The sequence below is a fragment of the Benincasa hispida genome, chromosome 5, assembly GCF_009727055.1.
Source record: "Benincasa hispida cultivar B227 chromosome 5, ASM972705v1, whole genome shotgun sequence".
Taxonomy (NCBI): Eukaryota; Viridiplantae; Streptophyta; class Magnoliopsida; order Cucurbitales; family Cucurbitaceae; genus Benincasa; species Benincasa hispida.
In genome coordinates, this window is record NC_052353.1 from 32655558 (window position 1) to 32675017 (window position 19460).

Consider the following 19460-nt stretch of genomic DNA (forward strand, 5'->3'; position numbering starts at 1 on the left):
TCCTTGTGTTTAGGTTTTCTTTATTTCCGCTTAGACTGCCTTTTTTTTATGTAGTATTTTTATATATAGTGTGCCTCGCAAAAATATTTGTGCCTTGCAGTTAAGCCCTAGAAGACTATTGCACTTTATTATTGTGCATTGACTCTTCCCATCATTGTTACCAAATTTCAAAATAACTTCTCAACGGATGCTTCTATCTTTTTCTGGAGCTAGAAAATAGATACAAAAAATGTATGGGTAGTAGATTCACAACTCACAAGGTTGGCATTTATAAGGGAGAAAACCACTTTTGAGAACAAAATATGATTCGAATTTTGAGCCACTCTTTGCAGTCCTTCCACAATTGGTTGCCAAAAGGAGAGATTTAGGATTTTCATAAAGAGAAGACCGAAAAGGAGTTGGGTTTCCATGATTGGTTGCCAAAAGGAGAGATTTTGAACCTCTCTGTGCATTATTTCCATGCAGACGGCAGAGGCGTACCACACCTCCTTCCCAGTTCATTCCCCGACCCAAAAGGAGATGTGAAGACAGCAGACACCACTTTTGTAATACCTATTGTCCATCCTTAAGCCAATATCTTCCCAATAGTCTATTTCGTCGTAAGATCCTGAAATAAGCAATAACCAGGAAAAAAAAGAGACACAACAATGAAGATCACGAGTGAATTTTGTTGAAATTAAGATTTTGTACTCTAGGGGCATTTTTGTCTTTTTCATTGTACCCTAGGGTTTCCCTTTTTTCTATTTAAGCTGGTGGTCGCATTGTATTTCTTTGTATCAGTCTTCTAATAAGAATCATTTTTAACCCGTGGTTTTTTCTCCCTGATTAGGATTTTCCACGTTAAATCTTGGTGTGCTATTTTTCTTTCTTTACTCTGTTTTTCATCATGGTATCAGAGCATGGAGACGAAACCCTGGCCACCATTGAGAAAAATCCAATAGGAGAATCCCAAACGAATAACCCAGATATAACCAGTATTATCCAAAAAGCCATTGACAAATATTTTCAGTCTCTTCTTCCCCACTTTTGTGACGATCACCCAATCCATTCCGACCAGCCGATCCGGACTGACCAGCCAGCAGACCAGCCACCGTAGCCCTGCGACTTGCCGCTTGGTTCATTCGAAGAAGGATCGACCAGCCGCCAGACCCAGCTGTGAGTGACGCCTAGTCGCGATCCGATTTTGTCGCAATCAGATGGAGACGAACGGAGCTGCCCAGCCACGATCAGATTCGGTCGCTATCAGACAGAGTTGAATGGCGCTGCCCAGTTTGTCTCGCTTGTTGCCGTCGCAATCTGTCTTCCCTCCTTAGCCGCTGCTGCACCAAAAAATCGATGGAAGATGTGTGGGTGTCTCTTAGCCGAATATGAGCAATAGAATGGGGCAGTTTTCGCCAATCATGGGTGAGTTTGGAAGGGGAGATTCTTCATCATACCACCAGGACCAAGGGAGTATAATCCAAGATTAAGTTACCCAGTTGCAGCTACAGATTAAACGACAGAACGAGATGTTCCAGTAGCAGATAGCTGCTATTGGGGAAGTCCTGGGATCGTCATCCAATATCCAACCAGATCTAAACCCATATCCTGAAAATTCGGTAACTTTGTTCCTTACTTACTCCTCAAATTTATGTTTTGGAGGTATAGGCAATTCTTCTAGCTTTATTATAGGAGAAAAGTTGAATGGTGATAATTACTTTTCTTGGTCTCAATCCATTAAAATGGCTCTTGAGGGCCGTCACAAATTTGGATACTTGATAGGTGAAATACCAAAACCAATGATAGGTGATCCCCAAGAGCGAATTTGGAAAGGAGAGGATTCTTTGTTGAGATTGATTTTGATTGGAAGTATGGAACCTCAGGTTGGAAAACCATTATTGTATGCGGCCACAACCCGTGATATTTGGGAGGCAGCTCAAAAACTCTACTCCAGGAGACAGAATGCCTCTCGTTTATATACCATACCTAAGCAGGTCCATGAATGTAAGCATGGGACAATGGACGTTACTGCTTACTTTAACAATCTGTCTCTTGTGGCAAGAGATGGATTTGTGCTGTGAAATGATTTGGAACTGTCCTTGTGGAGGAGTTTTACATTATCAGTCTGAGGAAACTGACCGCATGTATGGCTTTCTTGCCGGATTCAACTCTAAATTTGATACAGTGCGAAGTCATATATTGGGGACAAGACCTATACCATCCCTAATGGAAGTCTTCTAAAGTTCATCTGGAGGAAGATAGGTCGAGGGTCATGAACAGTACACCTGTAACACCAACAGATTCCACTGCTTTCAAAACATCTGGCACTGTCCAAGATAAACAGAACAATAAGCCACCCCCAGTGTGTGAACATTGCAAGAAACCCTGGCACACGAAAGATCAGTGCTGGAAGCTTCACGGCCGACCACCAAATGGTAAGAAACGACAGCCAAGTTGGGCTCTTGTAGGTGAATCTGTTACTGGAGATACTCAGCCTCAGAATCAGGAAACCACTCAGAGCACTACTACTACAGTTGGAGTAAGTGCAATTGCTCAATCAAGTACTTTTCACTCCTTTGGCCTTGTGAGTATAACTGGTAATAAACCATGGATATTAGATTCAAGAGCCATAGACCACTTAATTGGTTCCTCGGATCAATTTTTGTCTTATCAATCCGGTGTTGGAAATGAAAGGATCAGAATTGCAGATGGGTTTTTTGCCCCCGTTGCTGGAAAAGGACGGGTGTCGCCCTTTGCAGGCTTAATCCTCCAAGATGTGTTGCATGTGCCAAAAGGTTCTTACAATCTGTTATCTATTAGTAAAATTACAAGGGATTTGAAGTGTCGTGTGATCTTGTCATCTAATGCTATTGTTTTTCAGGATCTAAACTCGGGGATGACAATTGGCACTACCCGACATGACAGGGGACTCTATTTCCTCACTGAAGAAGCCTTCTTTAGGATATGTGATAGGACTAGTTTGTTTTCTTCTCATTTTTCTGTTTCTGAAACTGATTATATGTTATGGCATTACCGCCTAGGCCATCCTAATTTCCAGTATATGAATTATTTATTTCTTTATCTTTTTCACAATATTAATATTTCTAAGTTGAAATGTGATGTGTGTGTCCAAGCCAAACAACCTCATGTTTCTTTCACATCTCAGCCTTATAAGCCCTCTAAACCATTCACCCTATTCCATAGCGATGTTTGGGGTCCGTCACTTGTTACTACCATAACTGGGAAGCGTTGGTTTGTAACCTTTATTGACGATCATACTAGACTAACCTGGGTCTTCTTTTTGACAGACAAATTAGAAGTTACTTCGGCCTTCCAACAATTCTACAATTTTATAGAAACCTAGTTCAATGCCAAAATTGCTATTCTCGGAGTGATAATGGTCGAGAATACCTTAATAATGCCTTACGAGAATTCTTAATCTCAAACGGAGTTGTCCATCAGAGTTCCTGTGGGTACACCCCTCAACAAAATGGAGTGGCCGAACGGAAAAACCGTCACCTAGTTGAAGTTGCTCAATCTCTTATGTTGTCAACTTCCCTTCCTTCTTATTTGTGGGGTGATGCTATCTTGACAGCAGCCCATCTAATAAATCCCATGCCATCCCGGGTTCTAAAATTCCAAACCCCCTTAGATTTCTTCAAAGAGTCCTACCCAAATACCAGACTTCTTTCTAATGTCCCCCTTCGTGTCTTTGGCTGTGTGGTGTTCGTCCATACTCACGACCCTAACCGTATCAAGTTTATCCCTCAAACTCAGAAATGTGTCTTTGTGGGGTACCCACTACAACGGCGTGGGTACAAGTGTTATCATCCCTCTTCCAGAAAATATTGTCTCTATGGATGTGACATTCTTTAAAGATCATCTATTCTTTCCCAATGGTTCTCTTCAGGGGGAGCATACTAGTGAAGAAACCATTTGGGGTCCCAGTCTTTCTGTCTTACCTGAACCCATCCTTGATATCAGTGTCAATACCAATGAACCTATCTTCCCGACCAAACAAGTCCCTTGGATCACATACTATAGGAAGAATCTCAGGAAGGAAATAGCGCCGCCTGTTATCTCTCCGGCCCCAGTCCATGAGTCTGAACAGAGATCAGTTCCAAGTACTAATAGTGTCCTATCCTTGATCATGATAATAAATGTGATAAAACCGATGCTTGTGTTGAAAATGTTGAGAGCAAAAGCAGGGAAGATAATGACAGCAAAGATGTAATCGAAGTCGATGATGGTGTAGAGACGATGATTGTGTGACTCTTGAGAACATGGTAGAACCTGGAAAAGAAACGTCTCTTACTCCCACTGAAAAAACCGTTGAAAGTGGGAAAATAACAGAACAAGAGGGTGAGTGCAGTATGTAAGAAGGAAATAAAGATAGAGATGAATCCCTTGATCTTCCGATTGCCCTAAGGAAAGGTACTAGATCATGTACAAAATATCCGCTGCAGAGTTATTTGTCCTATAGCAATTTGTCTCCTGAGTTCAAGGCCCTCATTACAAATCTAGACATAGTGGTGATACGAAACAGTAAACACACAGCTTTGGAAAGCCCTGAATGGAAAGCCGCAGTCATGGAAGAAATGAGAGCTCTCGAGAAAAATCATACGTGGGATCAAGTCAATCTTCCAAGTGGTCATAAAGCAGTTGAATGTAAATGGGTGTTCACAATAAAGTATAGGCCCAATGGAACAGTTGATAGATACAAAGCCAGATTAGTTGCCAGGGGATTTACTCAGACTTTCGGGGTTGATTATTCCGAGACTTTTTTGCCCGTCGCAAAGCAAAATACTGTTCGGGTCCTCCTTTCTGTTGCAGTTAATAAGGATTGGCCTCTTTACCAGCTTGATGTGAAGAATGCCTTTCTTAACGGAGAGTTGGAAGAAGAAGTCTATATGAGTCCTCCTCCAGGATTTGAGAAACAGTTTAATCATCGAGTTTGCAGATTAAGGAAGTCCTTATATGGGTAAAATAGTCCCCAAGAGCTTGGTTTGGTAGGTTTACTATGTTTGTAAAATCGCAAGGATATAAACAGGATCATTCTGATAATACTCTTTACATTAAAAGGTCAGTATTCGGGAAGATTGCAGTTTTGATTGTTTATGTTGATGACATTGTTATTTCAGGACCGATTGAAGGCAAATATGGCTGAAGAATTCGAAATCAAGGACTTTGGAAAACTAAGATACTTCCTTGGAATGGAAGTAGGCCAATCGAAAGAAGGAATTTCAGTTTCCCAACGGAAGTATACTCTGGACTTGCTTAAGGAAACAGGTATGACAAGTTGCAAACCAATTGACACTCCAAATGCAAAGCTAAGTAATATGAGCGACTTGTTGGGAAATTAATATATCTCTCTCATACTAGACCCGACATCTCATATGCAGTGAGTATGGTAAGTCAGTTCATGTAGTCTCCATACAAAGAACACATGAGGGCAGTGGAGCGCATTTTGAGATATCTAACAACCTCTCCAGGGAAAGGTTTGATGTTCAGGAAAACTGAAAGGCGATGCATTGAAGCTTGCACCGATGCTGATTGGGTAGGATCTGTAGTAGACAGAAAATCAACATCAGGGTATTGTATTTTTGTGTGGGGTAACCTTGTTACATGGAGAAGCAAAAAACAAGGTGTTGTTGCCAGAAGTAGTGCCGAGGCTGAATATAGGGCCATGAGTTTGGAAATTTGTGAAGGGATTTGGCTTGAAAATTTTTTTAGAGACCTTGATCAAGAGCATACCAGTCCAATGAAACTCTACTGTGATAATAAAGCTGCAATAAGCATAGTAAATAACCCAGATCAACATGACAGAACAAAGTATGTGGAGATTGATTGACATTTTATCAAGAAAAGACTTGATAGTGGCAACATTTGTGTTTCTTATATTCCTTCCAATCAACAGATTGCAGATGTCCTAACAAAGGGACTGCCCAAACAGCTGTTTGACGCATGTGTGAGCAAGTTGGGTCTTGTTGACATCTACACCCCAACTTGAGGAGAAGTGTTGAAATATACTTTAAGGGCATTTTGTCTTTTTCATTGTACCATAGGGTTTCCCTTTTTTCTATTTAAGCTGGTGGTCGCATTATATTTCTTTGTATCAGTTTTCTAATAAGAATCCTTTTATCCCGTGGTTTTTTCTCCCTGATTAGGGTTTTCCACGTAAAATCTTGGTGTTTCTCTACTCTGTTTTTCATCAAATTTACTGATCGAAATCAAATTAAACGAGAAATGTGGTAAATTTAAAACTGATGACAAAGAAATCGATTCAGTAAGATGGATGGTTCCTGATCCTAAAACAAGAGTGGAGGTTCCATCAACTATAGTGACATTAGGTGAAGAAGTATATGTACAAAGGTTAGAGAATAAATTGGGGTTACTTGTCATAAGGTCTGTAGCACCAGAGTCAATGACCTATTTTGACGTGGAGGAAAGAAGACATTTAAAAATGTTACCTGTCTCTGCGATGGCTGTAATGAGAGTAGAAGATGATGCCCTCAATGACTCTTGATATTGTTGAAATTTAGCATACTCCTCTGCAAAAATCATAATTGACTTGTCAAGATTATCAAGAGTAGAAGCGACATGTGTAGAGGGTGATGACACCTTCTGATCCTTATTCATCAATCTTCTGCATTTACGTTTCATTTGGACAGGTTTATGACAGTAATAGCAAACAACACCTCCTGGATTTGATCTTTGGTGGTTAGGATGACCTTTGGAGCTATTTGATTCAACCCCCTTATTACCTCTATAATCATTTGTGCACCCAATAAAAGTACTACTAGAATAAGATGATATAACTGCTTGTGTCTTCTTTGTACGAAGTATTCGAGTGTAAGCTTCTTCCAACGATGAGATATTTGAGCTTGACAACACTTGATCTTTAGCCATCTCATATTTAGGTGCAAGACCTACTAAAAAACTCATGATAAACAACTTTTCACGTTGAGCCATTAGAACTTTTGGATTTGTGTTGATTGGCATCAAGGCATTGAATTCCGCACATGTATAACCTCCATAAAGTAGCTTGTAAGAGATTTTTCTCCTTGATCAGGTTGATATAGAGTCTTACAAACATCAAACACTCTTTTAATATTCTCTTTCCCAGAATAAAGGAAATCCAAATATTCCAATAGTTCCTTGATTGATTCGCAGTGATTTACTAGTTCAGCAATTTCACGGTCAATAGAATTCTTGATTTGTAGAAGCATTCTTGAATTGTCTCGCCACCAAATCTTTTTATTAGCATCAATCGGTGACTCTTCCGTGATGTGATCATCCATCTCCATACTCCTAATAAAGTGGTGGACATTTGATCTCTATGAATAATAGTTGGATCCATTCAACTTATGTTCAGTTACTTTTGACACCATAGGAACCATCTCAGACATGACTACTGGTTTCTTATCAGCCATTACCTCAAAAAATAGACACCGGACAGAAGAGAATCAAACTCTAATTTACCGAAGAGATGTCTTTACAAGCAGTGAGTATATAGCCCAAACAAACACACCACCAAGAAGAGTCAACAAAACCGAAGAAACCCACAGAAGACGAACCAAAACAGGTGGCGCAAGCACCTACACGCGCCGGTGTGTGGATCGACGGCAGAAGGGAAAAGGTGGCACGTGAGCCTCACGCGTTGGTTAGATGGAATCTGGACTTTGGGGTTCTGTAGATTGGCAGTTGGGCTCCTCGATGGACTAGGCGGTGTTGAAAAACTACCTGTTTTTTTCCCGCGGCGGTTAACTGCGGCGAACGAACCGAAGACCGTGGCTGTGAGCAAAAGTTTAAACTCACCTCTCCACAAAACCCTAGATGTAACACAAATTGGTTCTAAATTCTCAAACCCTAAGGTTCACAAAACTCTAAGTTTATTTAGAGGGCTTTGATACCATGTAAAACTCTTAGGTTTGAGAGAGAATCAGAATATTCTATTCATTCACCAAAGATATAAATATATGCAAGTATACAGAGCATAGGAAAGGAAACAAAATATTTACCATAATGGAAAACCTTAACAATAAAACTATAACAGGTATAATTAGCTTACTTGACTTAGTAGAGTCTCGAACAGCCCACAAATTGTGGGAAGTGATTGATGGAATTGAAAAACTTGGAGATTGATCCCTTGGCCAATTTGTTTGTTTGTGTTGTGCGTTGGTGCTTCTTTTAGCAAAACAATCTGGGGAGTCTTTGGACAAACGAGAAGGCTGACTAAGAGGAGCCTCTTAGGTCACATGGATAAGGTGATTTACTTGAGTTTTTACCTCGTGAAAGTTACATTTCCTCCGGCCATGGGTTCATCTTTGCCATCAACTTGCTCTTTTTAACAACATAATTTGAGGACTTTGATTGGTGGAGGTTTATTACGACCCCAAGTCTTGATGCACATGACTTGGCACACAAGCAAGTTGGAGTGGGCTGGGAAGCACACTTGCGTTGGTGGGTAGGCATGTAGGTGGAAGCTCATCCCTAAAGGAAAATGGTTGTAGGCGTGTGCCCTAATGTTGTTGCACACACAGTGGGCACATGCGCATGTGTGCAAGGCAGTGGGAATGTAGATAGGCGAGTGCACGTGTGCACACATGTGCAGGGCGCAGACAGGTGCCTGCAAGCTTGCAAAAAGGTTGTGTAGGTCGGTTGGGTACCTTTGTCCAACGAAGATCCTTCTTTGCATTAGTCTTTGATTGTTCCCACTTTGAGGTTTTTTTTTTTTTTTTTTTTTTTTTTTTTTTTTTTTTGGAAACAGAAACATTTCATTGATGTATGAAATAGATAATTACAATAAGTCTCTCCAATTAGAAAGAAAGAAAGATAAACTATAAGAATTTAAAGGAGACTCAGAATTACACCAATTGAAAGTATGGTAAGCACCAAATCAAAAGATCGATCAAAACTAAAAGATATCACTGAAGAGGCGACCATTGTGTTTCCCCCAAAGAGTCCAAAAGGAACTCCACACAATAGCCAACCAAAGAGCTCTTCTATAATCGCCAAACAGATGCACCACAAACAGAGAAGCCAAGATAAAAAAAAATAGAGTTAGGGAAGATCAAAGACCAGCCAAAAGCTTCCAAAACAATATTCCAGAAATGCTTCGCAAAAGAGAAATGAGCAAACAAGTGAGCCTATGTTTCAGAACTATGGCAACATATAGAGCACCACGAAGTGGAGAGATGCATGTAAGCCATTACGGGTTTGCAATCTAAAGTTGTATTTATGGCTCATAAGAAAATTCTGATCTTCTTCGGATAGGAGCCCTTCCAAATAGCATGGTAGAGGTCCTTTCGGAGAGGTTCGACAGGACCAATCAAATCAACCATAAGAGATTTAATAGTATAGCAACCCAAGGAGTCTAAAGGCCAAATCCAAACATCAGCAGATGAACGATGAGTAACATATGTGAGATGGTGGTTAAAATAGCCCATTTAGATATTTCCAGATCATTAAGATGACGACAAAGGTGAAGGTCCTAAGAATCAGTATCGGCAATTCAGACAGCCGCCACAGTATCATTACGGTGAAGGGCAAGGCGGAACAGGCAGCAAAAAATAGTAGATAAAATACCACAATTAAGTCAGGGGTCCATCCAAAAAAAAGGTAGCAGTGCCATCACCTATACGACGATGAACGCGACTAGCAATCTACCCAATATTCTGATAAGTATACCTCCAAGGGGAGAGATGAGAACCACAATGAACCACGATTGTTCCCACTTTGAGGTTGGGAAAGAGTTTCCCGTAAAGGTTGGCTTTGTGTGACCTTGTTGTGGGTGGGTGTTTGCTTACTTGTCCAACGATAGTTATGTGAGCCTTGCGAGAGGTTGTTGTGACTTGTGAGCCACGTCACTGTTGTAGGGGAAAAGCTCATGTAAAATTTTTCACATTATTTGTGCGGCCAAAGAGGTTACTCTTTGCCAACCTTCTCATTTTCCTAAAGCCTAGGATCCTGGGACTGTTTTGTTAGAAGAAGCACCAAGGGTATTTTTTGGAATAATATGGATAAAATTGAAACCTATCCCAAAGTTTATGGTATTTTGTATGATTTAACCTATTACTAACTAACAAAGAGAATTGCTGACTGGATGACCAACTAATAAACTTATCTAATGAAGTGGTAGGACGGTTTATTTGCTTATTTCATTTCAATGAGACATTATTTTGTCTCTGTTACCACTGCCAATTATTTCACCTCATATTTGAGCGCTTTTCCCCCCTTTTAATTTCAATAAGAAAACTGAAAATTAAGACATGAATTGGTTGTAGGTATCTCAAAAATAAATTTCTACCGGAGAAAAACAATAGGTTCTACTTCTTCAATAGTTTTTTCTTTCGAAAGCTTGTGGACCTTGACAAAAATTTATCGAGTGCTTGTGGAGGAAGGGATGCATATCAGCGTGTTCACAAATGGACAAAGAAAGTAAATCTTTTTCAAAAGGATTATATCTTCATTCCTGTTAACTACAGGTTATAACTTATATATTAAGCATCCTATTTTAGTTGACTATTCTTCCTTTAGTACTTTTTTCTAATTCTAATTACAAATCTTGGTGACAGTCTCCATTGGAGTTTGGTTGTCATCTGCCATCCTGGTGAAGTGGTAAATTTGAAAGGCAAGATGTTAAGCACTTGATGAAAATGTCATTGGTACTACTAAGATGATCTTTTATTCATGTAGATTTTCATAATATCTTGCAGATAAAAAACGTGATAACTTATCCAAGGTACCATGCATCTTGCATATGGATTCTATTAAAGGGAGCCACAGAGGGCTGAAGAATCTTTTTCAAAAGTAATATGCTCATATATCTATTTGATTGGTTCCAAGGAAAATTTTTATATTTTTACTTCTGATGTTGTAAAGGTTGTTTTGCAAGTTTCTTGTGAGATATGTTTCTTCACGATTAGGCATTTCATTTGTTAAGAATTCCTTGTTTCTTTTATTGGGTGTGCATGCGTTAATATAATGCATATTTGTGGACAAATTTTATTTTCAATATATTGCAAATCACTATGAATGAGAATAAAGATATTATAGGCTTATGTTATAATATTCTTCAAGTGATAAATTATCTTGAGAGATTGATTTTAATGCTGATAATTTTTTAAAGTCACCATTGTATCCTCATACTTCTTGTTCTATTGTATATTTTGTATACATATGTAGGCAGGCAGGCATGCATATATTTATGTTGTCATACTATGAGATAGACTTCACTCGAATCATCAATAACACACTGATACAATCCTAGATTTATATGACTATATGAAAGCTGAATAAGATTCACTTGTTTTACTCTCAGAAAAAATTTTCACCTCGGAGAATTAAAATACACAATGGAAACAACCCAAATTTATTCATTTGGAATCTGATTCTTTGAACTAACAGCTTCCGATCCCTTCTTAGCAAAGAAGAATTTGAAGTAGCAAAATCTAGAGAATATTTATCCTTATTTATATATATCTAGAGAATATTGTCCTGATTAGATCTTGATTCTGGAAACCAAATTGGAAGTTATTGATCAGAAATTAATCAAATCCATTTGGAGTTCATGAGAAGTTCGTTGGGTCTATGTGAGATCTTGGGGCAAATCAGGAGGTTGTTGTTTCTTTGGTAGGAAAGCAAGTTGCAAGTTCTGGAATTTTTGCAAGGATGATATTCATTATCAGTCAAAGTTTCCTATCAACAAAAAGAATGTTGGATCACTATGTGTATGGTTCAAATGATTACCAGGAGAGCTTTACTATGGGATGAGTTGCGTTTGCTATCTTTGTATTGTGATGGTGGGGGTTGTGTACTTTCTTTTGGGAAGGAAATGCAGGTAGCAATATCAACCACTTGGTGAGACAGAGCTTAGTTTCAAAGTCAAAGTTGGATGGAGGACTTGGTCTTGGCGATTTAAAATCCAGAAATATGGCTTTCATAGCTTAATGGGGGTGACGTTTTATGAATGAACCACATGCTTGTTGGAGGAAAGTCATTATAAACATTCATGGTTCCTGGGTTTTTGATTGGAATTTTGCTACAATAATTAATTTGAGCTTTCGAAGCACTTGAATGTATATCTCAAAGGTTTGGAAGCAATTTGATGCCCTTGCTCATTTCAAATTGGGCAATGGCAGCAGAATCATGTTTTGGGTTGATATATGGTTGCAAACTTCTTTGAAATCTTCTTTCCTTTGGCTTCTTGATGTTAGCTCATCTCCTAATGGATCTGTTTTGGATCATTGGGATGCTCTAATTGGTGCTTGGCTTATTCCTTTTCATCGACTCTTAATGGGGCGATTAGGGGTCGGTTAGGGTTGGTTTTCTACAAAAACCAACGCGGAAACCGACCATATCGTTTTTCTAAATCAAAAATCAATTTTTTTTTTTGCACACTCCTTTTAAACTGACCGGTCCGGCCAGTTGGTCGGTTTCGGTGCATACCGAATTTTTTTCCCCTCCAACTCATCCCCTCAAAATTTTTGGGTCACTCCGTGATTTAACCAAAGTATAGCATTCCCTTCCATTCGAGAAGATTGGGTTAGGTGTGAACATGCTCACAACTTAACGAAATAACCAATAAGCCAAAATACTAACACAAAACACTTTAAACACTAACCCCTACTAACTTGGGGCGAATTTCTTTATTTACACCTCGTAACATCAGTATTAACTATGTGGGTCTCAAAAAGCATACCAAGAGATTCAGTATTTTGAATTAAAAAACCCTTCATGAAATATGCTTACTGGAACCTTGAAGGAGTGGGCCCTAATGAAACATGCATAGTGGAACACTTGACCAATGTTTGCATTCTTGTTCAAGGTTTTTTCAATCCAACAGAAATTAATCTAAGTGGAAGAATTCTGAAACGTTATTGATGAAAAAATGCTGACTACAGTTTAAAGGTTACAAAACAGCCTAGATGACATTCACAGCGTGTAACCAACTCCTTTGTAGCTAACTTTGCTCGTGGAAGAATTCCCATTTCCTCCTTTCTTATATCTTTTAGTAAGTGAAGTATTAAGTGCTTTTGTCGATTATTTTGCTGAAAAAGGATCCTGTGAAGGCTTCAAAGTCGGGATAGATAAGATTAATGTTCCAATTCTTCAATTTGCTGATGATACTCTTATCGTTTGCAAATATGATGACAAAATGCTGGCTGTTCTTGCCAAGATGATTGAACTGTTTGAATGGTCTTCAGGGCAGAAAGCCAACCCGGACAAATAAGCTTTACGTTGGTTGAATGTGGAAGATGATATCACTCATTCAAAAGCAACCCATCTGAATTGTAAAGTGGAACACTTGCCTTTCCTTTATCTTGGTCTTCCATTGGGTGGTTACCCTAAGAAGCGTTGTTTTTTGGCAACCAATTATTGATAACGTACAAAAGAAACTCGATCAATGGAAAAGATTCAATCTTTCCTGAGGAAGCAGGCTTACTTTATGTAAGGCCGTATTGGAAAATTTGCCAATATGTTAGATGTCTCTTTTCCTAATGCCGACTGCAGTTGAATCCACTCTTGAAAGAATTATTAAGTCATTCCTTTGGGAAGGTAACAATGGTAAAAAAGTCAGTCATTTGGTTAATTGGGAGCTGACTTCCAAGTCTCAAAATGCCGGAGTCTTGGTCTGGGTGGTTTGAAGCATAGGAATGAAGGCTTTTCTTGCAAAATGGGGCTGGAGATTATTGCATGAATCTGATTCCTTATGGGCCAAAGTAATTTATAGTATTCATGGTAGTGACCATTTCTCTTGGCACACGGCTGGAAAGGGAGGGTTAAGCCTTAGAAGTCCATGGACAAGCATTCAAGAGTCTGGTTGCAAGTAGAGAGCTTTTCTGGTTTCAAGCTTGGTAGTGGTAACTGCATATCCTTTTGGCATGACACTTAGTTAGCTAATTCGACTCTTAGCCTGAGATTTCCTTGGCTTTATAGAGTTGCTTGAATGCCGAATGGCTTGGTTGCAAATCATTAGGATGGAGATGGCATGGGTTGCCTTTTTTAGGAGATTGCTCAAAGATGAAATTTTCTATGGGTGAATGCTGTCAGAGCACTTTTCGCTGAAATTTGGTTCGAAAGGAACCAAAGAGTTTCCCAAGATAAGCATCCAATCGTTTTGAAGTAGCAAGACTTAATGCTTCCTCTTGGCATTCTTTGTGTATGTTTTTCGTGAATTTTTCCATCCAAGATATTTGTCTGAATTGGGGAGCTTTTATATTTTCTGATTGATATTTGACTTGTATTGTTTTGTTAATGTTGCCTTTCGTTATATTTTGTTTATTCATATCTTGTATTTTGGAGTATTTGCCTCTTTTCATTATATCAATGAAAAGTTTTGTTTTCTTTTGGGGAAAAAAAACCTTTGCTAATTGATTCAGTTGAAAAGAATATAACTTCCAATCTTGATTTTTTCAAGAACTCCAAGATTTACAAAGAACAAAGAAATCAGCTAAAAGATATCAGTGAATACTTTACATCAATTCCCTCCTTCTTGGCCAAGTGGAACCTATTAGGAGCATGATGAACTTTGTTGGAATATATTTATCATGGTTGGATCAATCCCTTGTCTCACTTCGGCATTGTCCTTACAGTGTCAAGTTAAGCAAGCAGATGCTTGTAGAAAATGGCTGCTTTCCAATCTTTAAAAGTTCAAATATTTTTTGTTGGTTCATTAAGATTTCTTTCCTTTTTAATGGGGGTGCCGAAGTTCAATTATGGTTCTGGTTGGATTTCCAGAAAAGGGGGTCGGGCTTTTAGGAAATATTGAATGAATTTCTTTGGAAGTCTAGAAATGGGATTGCATGCTCATGGAAAGGAATTTTGATTCTTCAGTCAATAAGGATTTGGGAGTATCTACCTTTCTCTATAGCTAAGTAGATCTCTTTGCATCATTCAAGTTTGTTTGCAGCTGAAGTTTCTTCAAAAAAAAATTATGAACTAAAAAAAGAAAAGGAGGTGATAAGTTTGATTTTTTTTTTAAATTCTTATTATCAGAAGATTACATTCTTTTGATGATTGGAGCGAAATCTCCAACTCTTAAGGATGAAATCTTTGAGACTTGTTTAATAAATCCATCTGTAGCTGACAAAGCTCAGCTCAAAATAAGTAATCGCATAACTGTAGCTACTGTTCTATGTCTTGGCTGTCCTTCATTTCAGTTGTGAGCCTTGCAAAGGTTCTGCCCGACCTCCTTCAGCATTCACTTCCTCCCAAGTATGTCTTTCTCATTTCCCTCAATCATCTCTTGTTTTTCTGAGTCACTTATCTTAACCTCCCCAGGATTGACGGTGCTTTGATACCAATATATTAGGGTTCTTCCTTCATGAATTCACTCGCAAGAAACACACACAAACAGAGAAAGAACAACACTGTTCTATTGATATTCAATTGATAATCATCCAAAATTACCCAAGAACTAGCCAAACAACGATACAATAAGAAAAGCACAACTGTTAGCTATTTCAGGAAACCTAGGAATCACTCCAACCAAGACACTTAGCCAAACAGTTCACAAAGACCTTCAGACTCCCTCTCTTCCGAACATAACGTCATGCCCCTTCTTCTGTACTCTCCAATTCATTTATGATGCATTGGGTCATAGATTTAGGTCACGATCTCTTGGGCCGGTTTTAGCAGGCTAAAGATCTGTTTGGAATTAAAAGGACTCCTAATTAAACTTCAGTTGATGGCTCCTAAATAAAGTTAAACTGGGATAAAAGGTAGGTGACTAAAAAGGGAACCTCTTTCTTGGACGGTATTAGGAGACTACCTAGATAGAAAAAATTTGAACAATTTACAAATAATATATTTCTGGTCTTGAGAACTGACTGGAAATAGTTTTGGAGCTTTTTTTTGCATTGAGAACCAATGTTGTCTTTTTTGTTATCACCAAGGGTTTCACCAGGAATATTATTTATGGTATTTGATTTCGTGTTAATGATTTTTTCTCCTTTTGTTCTCCTTTATTCCTGTTTTCTCCTTGAATTTTATATCTTAATTTATCTAATTATTATAGATCTCTTGCGATGTTAGTTTAAAAGCCTATATTTTGTAATATTCTTTGTACTTTGAGATTCTAATCTAAAAAGTTACCGCATAATCATGTTTTAGATTCTAATGTGACAGTTATTTATGTGAAGAGTGGAAAGAGAGGTATGGTGACGGAGATGACGACGAGGATGTTTCTGCAATGTTCTTAACCTTGCCATTTTTCCCTCTAGAGGTACTGAAGCTTTCAAAAGTAGTCCTGGGAAACTAAGATTTTGAATGTATGCTGCCATTGTCAAGATCCTCCGCTCTCTGCCCACCCCACCCCCCAACACAAAAAAATAAAATAAAATAAAGAAATAAAATAAAAGAGCGGAAAATGAAAGAATAATACTTCTCATAGTGTATAATACCATATAATCTTTCTTTTTCTTTCTAAAATTTTTATTTGATTGAGAAGTTTCTTTTGGAGGTCCCCATTTTTAAATGTTAACATATGTGGAGGATATGGAGTCGGGCCTCATTCTCCTAGGTTCCGTTTTCCCCCCTCCTGAACAGCTGGTTGATTTAAGTCTTCAGGTATCTAACTAAGCAACCAAATATTCTGACTGAGCCTACCGTTGGCAGAATCTTGAAGAGAAATTCTATTGCTGCGTACGTACTTCTAGCTTGAGAATGTGATAAAAGATATTTATCTTACACTGAGATGCGTGTTTATTGGTCAGACACTCACAGTTATCAGTAAAACCTTGATTAATTTGGGGATTCTATGATGGAAGATTTCCCAGGTTTTGTGTTTGATTGATGATCTAGGTGAAGAGCTTAATAAATGAAATTTCTTGATGTCTCCTTGTAATAGCGTTGTGGCACATGGGTGTTCTCGTGGAGTATAATGGAGTGGAGCATAATGCCACAATGACCGAAGAACAAAGATGTTACTTTTGTGCAGCTGAAATGTCAATGGCATATACACAATGGTTTTTCTCTTTTTTTTGGGAGGGGGTGGGGTGGTGGGGGGGGGGTTGAGGTTAGTCAACTCAAAAATAAACTCTGTGCATGAACAATTTTTTTCGAACATTTGTCTGATAGTAGATAATTGTGCATATTGTGTTCCCATGTCTAACCTTGACTTTTGTTTTTGCTGTTTTTTCAGTTGCCACAACAGGAAAATTCATTTGACTGTGGTCTCTTCTTACTCCATTATGTGGAACTTTTTTTGGAGGGTGCGCCAGTTAACTTCAACCCACTCAAAATCTTGAAGTTCTCAAACTTTGTAGGTCATTTGTCCTTCTATCTGATCAAATTACAAATCCCCTATATGTGGCGTATCCTGTTGGTTTCTACCCACTTAATTAAGTATTATCTTTTTAATATTTGCCATCTTATATTCAAGATTGTTAACTTTGAATAGAAACATATAATGAAACTAAAATTTAGCGTGTCATTGAGTACAATGCAACCTCTACCTATCTCCACATTGATGTGGTATTTTCTACTTTGAGCATAAAGTCTCGCCGTTTTTCTTTTGATTTCATCTAAAATGACTCATACCAATGGAGATAATCGTCCTTGCTTATATACTATAGATCTCTATCTTTTCCAAACTAATGTGGGACTTTGTTTGCACCTAACAATCCCCCCTCAAACAATTTCCATATTTGAGCCTCCCTCAAAAAATTCAACCACTTCCGACATAGCTTGCTTTTACCAATTAATCTCGACGCAACATTTGAATAGAGCATGAGCATTGTTCACATTGATTGACAATGAGAGTTTTGTTTTCTCTTATCATGGCGAGTTGGGAACATCCTGAGAGAGCATGAGCATAGATCACGTTATGGGATCTCCTCCTTTCGAACAAAGATATACCTACTCATATCAATGGAGATAATTGTTCTCACTCATATATCATGAATCTCTTTTTTTCCTAGCTAATGTGGGACTTTATTTGCACGTAACAATCCTTCTACAAACAAAGTACCACAATTGAGCCTCCGTTGCAACAAATTTGTGCACTCCCAACTATTAGAGATCGTGGCATAACCAATTCATCTGGAGGCTGCACCCAACTAGAGTATGATCTGGAATCACATCAATTGACAATGATAGTTTTATTTTTGTTGTTATCAAGGCGAGTTAGGAATCCATTGTGGGATCTCCTTCCCTCGTAGATATACTCCTCTTATCAGTCTACTCAATCTAATAGGGCTACCTCTACATCTTCACTTTCTATTGTCATCACATTCTTTGTCTCATTCATCATCGTCGTTGTGTCCATTCTTATTCACCATTCTCATAAGCCAAACACGTAATAACTCAATACAAGCACAACCCAAGTTTAATGTTCTCACAAGCATACTTAACATCATCAATCAGAACATGTCATCCAAACTATCAAGTGTACATTAGACATAGAATCATGCATTCTCTCACAAGATTTCCAGCATACTGGCACACTGGTTCTTAACCAAAATTCGGCATCAAGAACCCATAAGAACACGGGTGCGTACATTACAAGTTATCAATTTACGTAACGTTATCAGTTACTTTAACATGCTATTTCATCAATATTTTCCATCATGCAATTTCTCAACATTATATTTATTTAGCACTTAGGCAGTTAGTACCTTAATGGGTACCTCCTCCAGTTCCGGTGCCTTTAGCGTTCGGTAGAAATTGTTATATGTATGATACAAGTACTGAACCTTAATCCTTCAATGGCCTTACATTGGTTACTATCATTGTGTTTGCCTTTATTTGTGTTGGTTTCTGTATGTCTAACATTAATACGATTTCCAGCTAAGCCAGAATTGGTTCCATCCTATGGAGGTTTCTCTAAAACGTGCACATATACTACAGTTAATTTATGAAATCATGGTCAGTAATCAAGCAAAGGAACTTTCTGGTAGCATTGGTAAATATCCTTCTTCCGATGCCAGTGATTCTGACCTTGGAGAGGCACATATTTTCACAATGACTCATTCTGACAATTTCTCAAGTGTTGGAAAAGAATTTGGATCGGTGTATAAAGTATCATCTGATACAAATTATCAACGAATAGGAAGACAATCAGGGAGTGTTATGCCACCTATTGAGGTAATTTAGTGTTTTCTTTCATATGATGGCTATACTTCTCGTTTGCTTATTGATTCAAAGTCATTGGTTATGGAGGATGTGATTGCATACTATAGGTATACTAGTTTGACAATGAAACGTTAGTTTGCCTAGTCTCTGCCAGCATAACATGTGGTCTTCAATTTAGATGCAATGATGATTTTTGGGATGGAGTGGAGAATGGGTGCTAAATACGTCATGATAAGGTCCCTGAATTTTAGGGTAGATTTGAATTATGTGCCAGTTATTTCAAAAGTCGCTTTGAGGAGTACTGTCAACTTGTTACAAAGATAATTGTTTATACTCTTTCAAGTTGTTGAGTAGAAACTAGAACAGATACAAAGATTGATAAGTCAACAAATGGTACCTATGAC

The 19460-nt window shown here is 38.3% G+C and overlaps 1 protein-coding gene across 4 annotated transcripts in view; it reads left to right on the plus strand.

The window, feature by feature from the left end:
- LOC120078284 (probable ubiquitin-like-specific protease 2A) overlaps positions 1–19460 on the plus strand; it is a 58330-nt gene that overhangs the window by 36721 nt on the left and 2149 nt on the right. For 2 of the 4 annotated variants that reach the window (XM_039032511.1, XM_039032513.1), the window contains exons 11-16: positions 10266–10466; positions 10557–10612; positions 10698–10791; positions 16111–16207; positions 17126–17245; positions 18772–19068. In XM_039032511.1, the coding sequence (XP_038888439.1) occupies positions 10266–10466; positions 10557–10612; positions 10698–10791; positions 16111–16207; positions 17126–17245; positions 18772–19068 (865 nt within the window). The remainder of the gene's footprint in view (positions 1–10265; positions 10467–10556; positions 10613–10697; positions 10792–16110; positions 16208–17125; positions 17246–18771; positions 19069–19460) is intronic. The other 2 variants (XM_039032512.1, XM_039032514.1) reach the window with 2 other exon arrangements.